The following is a 4728-nucleotide window of genomic DNA, read 5'->3' as shown; positions in this document are numbered from 1 at the left end:
TAGCCTACAAGCAGTTCAGCCCCAACGTGCCCGAGAAGACTCTGGGCGCCAGCGGGCGTTACGAAGGCAAAATCGCGCGGAGCTCGGAGCGCTTCAAGGAGCTCACCCCGAACTACAATCCCGACATCATATTCAAGGACGAGGAGAACACGGGCGCCGACCGTCTCATGACCCAGGTGAGTGCGACCTGCCCGCTACTGACACCGCCAACGACCGGTGGCCCGGCCGACCCGACCTGGCTGGCACCTTCTTCCAGGCTGCCCGGCCCGCCCCCTTGGCACCTGCCCACACTGGTCCGCCCTGCCCCCTTTGGCCTCAGTCGGGCCAGCTCGTGGCCCACATCGGGCTCCTGACCTCCCTCCCAGCCTCTCTGAGGAACCCTGGGGTTAGCCTGGTGCAGGTGCACGCCAGTCGGCCCGGAGTTCCCGGGCCAGGGGTCAAGGTGGAATAGACTAGACGGAATAGCCCAGGGATGGGGGTACGGTGGGAAAGTGGCCAAAGGAACTCGAGCCCGGGGACACCTCGGAGATCTCACTGGCTCGGGGATCTTCAGGGCTTCTCCCAGCTTAGTTCTCCCTTCTGCCCGGGGCTGAGCATTTAATTTCTGAACCCAACTCTCTCTGGCCCCCGGCGTGACGCGGCTAGGAGCGCGGGGAGAGGGCTTTCTCTACAACGTCCTAGCAGTCTTCTGCGCCGGCCGTTCCTGGAGTTGAGTCCAAGCCAAATCGGAGACGTGTCTGGGGCTTGAGCGCAGGGACTTGGGGAGACCGAGCGGCAGAAGATGAGTTGCGCGAGTACTGGATGAGGAAGGGGAGGGAACCCTGTGGGAGCTGTCCTGGGAATCCAGAGGCTGAGTGTGGTGCGGGGGCGTATTACACTAGATGTGGAGATTCACTGTTTCTGACACAGAGACCCAAAGCAGAACTGTGCGAAATCTCGAAATAGGGGAATTGAGCAGGAGGGATGGAGCTCTAGAAGTGGGCTTGGATGGGAAAGGACCAGGATGCTTGGGGAAGTTAGAAGCGGAGCTGACACCAGTGGCCCGAACCTCCTGAGTCCTCTGGCTGCACAGCGTAGATTCTGAGCAGGACGTGAGTGAGTCCCCGAGTGGGCTGGAGCAAACTTGTCTTAAGCCGGGGTGGTAAATGGAGAGAACTCCCGTTCACTTTTTCCAGGCTCAGCATTCAGCCAGGAGTTCCCAGACTGCTGTCTCTGTGACTCCTTAGAGGACCACCGCTTCCCCTCCCCCCCAATCTTCCCTCACTTCTCCCCTAGCATCTGCGCTTTAGCTAAGGATTGTGAGAGACGCACTGGGAATCGTAGAGTCGGGCAGGCCCTAGTTTGTGAGGCCGAAGGTTGGCTGCTGGCAGGCCGGGCTCTGTGGAATGCAGATAAGGATCCCGGCGGCGGGCTCGACAATCATTGACAGCGCCCAGACTCGGCCCTCGCCCAGGGAGAGAAGGAAGGCGGCCTGTCCGGCCCGAGGAGGTAGCAGAAATAGGTTGGGGAAGAGAGGTCAGAAATCTGGAGGTTTATCCGGGGAGGGGAGAGAAATGGGGAAAAGGCAATTTTAAAGGGTAGTAAGCGCCTGGGCCGGGATAGCTGAAGCCCAGAAGAGCTGCTTGGAGCATGCTTGCAAACCGGCATCTAGTTTCTTCCAGAAGCGGCTGCTCTCTCTGCCTTCCTCATCCCACCTCACCCAGTTCTCTTCAGCTCCGTCCCTGCCCCCACCCCGCAAAGGTTTGCCGTTGTTGACTCCCGACCCGAAGAGTCCAAGGGTCTGTGAGGCTCGACTTAGCTCTGTTGATTGCCCCCGCCCCATTAAAGGGAAGAATAAGCCCAGTTCTATAAACTAAGGATGTTGTGGCCCCCTTCCTGGGTCAGAGAGTCACGGATATGTTCCCTAATCGTCTCTCTTCCTCCTTCCTCCCTCTCACGTCCCCTCAGTTATCCCTTTTGCCTTCAGGTCCTGTGTAAGCATCAGTATTCTTCATTTCCTTGTTCCCAGATTCCCGATTCCAGGCAGTCAGTAGCGGCACCACCTCATCCCTACAATCCCACCCCTCCAGTCCAGCCTGCCTCCCGGGTTCCAGGGGTTTGGGGAGTGGGGCCAGCTCCTGGGTCACTTCTCTGCGATGCATCGAGGAATCCATTTCTCCTTTCCCCTCTATCCGGCGGGGTAGCGCTGGTGACCCCCGCCCCTCACCAAGGTGCTGAAGGCGCGCTGATCTGGATGATGATTCCGTTTAGACTGTCAAACTTAAGGCTCACGGCGGTCCCATTCTCCCTCCTTCCCCACTCCACAGCCCCAACAGCCTTAGGCCTAAAAGGCAGTCGTGCTTTTGCCTCCGGACTCCGTGTTTCCCCACCCCGCCCGCACCAGAGCCGCGCTCAACTTTCCGGGTCCCTGTCTGGGTCCCTGCAGGTGGGAATGGGAAAGGATCCCAAACGGAGAGATGGTCAAATCTCTCTTTGGCCTGAAGGACAGCCCCTGCTGTTCGCACCATTCCCGAGGCCCAAGAATTAGGCAGCACGTCTGGGACACGATCCTGGTACCGAGATGTTGGGCTGGGTGTGTGGACTCTTTGCCCAGCCAGAGTGCCCTCTCTACACCTGCCATGGCCTCGGCAATCCCACACTTTGCGGTACTTCCAGCCCTGAGGCTGCGGTGACACCTGCTGGGCATAGCGGTCCCTGCACCCCTCTCCTGTCCCGTTCCGGCTAGTCCTAGGGACTTGAACTACATTTGGGCCCCACGGGGTTGGGTGGGGAGAAGGACAGGATGCCTCAGAAGCCAAGGTCCGAGGAGGTATAAGAGAGGAGATAAAGAGATGGAAACATAAGTACATTGGCTGGCGGGGAGCTTTGGGCACGGAAGCAGCAGAAGAGGAAAATAGGAGCTTCCACTGGAAGTAGAGTTAATCCTGCTTGGCTGAGGAACTTAAGGAAGGTCCCCAGGGTTCCTGCTCTGACGAGCCCGGGGAGGCAGGGTTTGGATCTGGGAGCCAGAAGGGGTGCTGCTGATCCTAGGGTCAGTCAGAGAGAGGGTAGCAGCCGAGGCCGCTCAGGAGGTAGAATTCTAAGGTTCGGGATTCAGCCTGGTGGAGTATCTGCGTCGGGGATCGAAATGGGTTCTGTCATTTCATCTGCTTTCGCAAGAGGGGAGAAAGTTGGGGAGGTCTAGGCTCGTCCTGTTCCCCCGAGTCGGCCTACAGTCCAGAAGCACGTGTTCCCCTTTCCCTAATCTTCTATTCGGACTGTCAGTTTACCTCTCCAACCCCAGAGCCCTGATCTCTGCTTTTTGACGCCCTCCCCACAACCTCGTCGGGTTTACTCTTCACCGAGCCATTAATCTTCCAGCACTGAGCCGTGGGCGCCAGTGGCCAAAGCCGAGGGCACTAGGGCTCACGTGAGGTTAGATAGGATAGGACTGCACACTGCGGGGACAGAGCCTGATGAGTACGTTGGCAGCCTCTTCCCTGGAACACCGGCAAATGGGCGTCCTGAGCTGAGCCTCGAGTCCGTTCCGCCCTTCCCCCCTACTCCAGCCCGCCCCCCCCCTTCAATAAGCGCTAGCACTTTCGCTGGTCCCGGACCCCAGCTTCATTCAGCTCCTGATCCTCCCGCTTTCCCTCTCCCTCCCCCTGCAGCGCTGCAAGGACCGTCTGAATTCCCTGGCCATCTCCGTAATGAACCAGTGGCCAGGCGTGAAGCTGCGGGTGACGGAAGGCTGGGACGAGGACGGCCACCACTCCGAGGAGTCGCTGCACTACGAGGGTCGCGCCGTGGACATTACTACGTCTGACCGCGACCGGAACAAGTATGGGCTCCTGGCAAGGCTGGCAGTAGAGGCCGGCTTCGACTGGGTCTACTATGAGTCCAAGGCGCATGTACACTGCTCGGTCAAGTCCGGTGAGCCTTCGGGGGACTGGGCTCGGGAGGGGCGGGGCCGAGGACAGGGCAGGGGCCGATCGGAATGAACTGAGGAGGTGAACAGGGGGTGGGCAGAGGAGAAACGAGACACACTGGCCCTCAGCAGGACGTTGATACCGCCCTCTTCCTCTGCTTGTGACCACTTGTCCGTCCCTTGCTTGGTAGCCTGATAGCCAGCACTGTAGAGTGCTGGACTCAGTGCCCCTGGCCGGAGCCACCCTTCCGGATGGGCCCAACAACCCCCCAAGTCGCCGTGAGGAGAGCAAGACCAAAACGAGATGGACGGATGGAGGGAGCCAGGGGCTGGCAGAACCACTCGGGGGCTGGAGAGTGGTGGAGGTGTTGAAACGGGGGTGCAGATGGGAACAGTGTTTGCCTGAGACACCTTGTATTTGGGGAGCTGGGATTCGTGCTGTGTAGAACCGGACCCTAAATCCTTTGGAGCTTCCGAGCTGGGAGGGGATTTCTGTATGCCACCATGCAGGTCAGGGACCTCCTCCGCCTGTGTAGCTCTCTCTACGCAAGGGGGCGCAGGCGACCCCCAGCCCTGACGCTGGGCGATTTTGGGGCCAAGCAAAGAATGAGAGCCAGAATGGGCAGCATGGAGTTAATAAAATGGATTTTCCGGAAATGGCTGCCTTGTCAATCAGATTTGGCTAGAATTGGGGTTTTGTAGCACCAATCCCCTATCTGGATTTTGTGACAGCATGTCCTTTTGGAGAGTATACAGATTTTATCACCTCTACTCCTGGTACTTCCTTCCTTCCTTCCTTCCTTCCTTCCTTCCTTCCTTCC

General features: G+C 58.9%; 1 protein-coding gene across 1 annotated transcript; it reads left to right on the top strand.

Annotated features, from left to right (window-relative positions):
* Positions 1-3: 3 nt before the first annotated feature.
* Positions 4-3980, top strand: LOC123254375 (indian hedgehog protein-like; the record flags this gene model as incomplete). The annotated part of the gene is made up of 2 exons (XM_044683410.1): positions 4-176; positions 3651-3980. Coding segments are annotated over 2 exons (503 nt in total), but the record flags the coding sequence as incomplete, so codon positions are not given.
* Positions 3981-4728: the final 748 nt, after the last annotated feature.

Source organism: Gracilinanus agilis, unplaced genomic scaffold, assembly GCF_016433145.1.
Source record: "Gracilinanus agilis isolate LMUSP501 unplaced genomic scaffold, AgileGrace unplaced_scaffold2058, whole genome shotgun sequence".
NCBI classification, from domain to species: domain Eukaryota; kingdom Metazoa; phylum Chordata; class Mammalia; order Didelphimorphia; family Didelphidae; genus Gracilinanus; species Gracilinanus agilis.
This window is presented reverse-complemented; position numbering and strand designations above follow the sequence as displayed.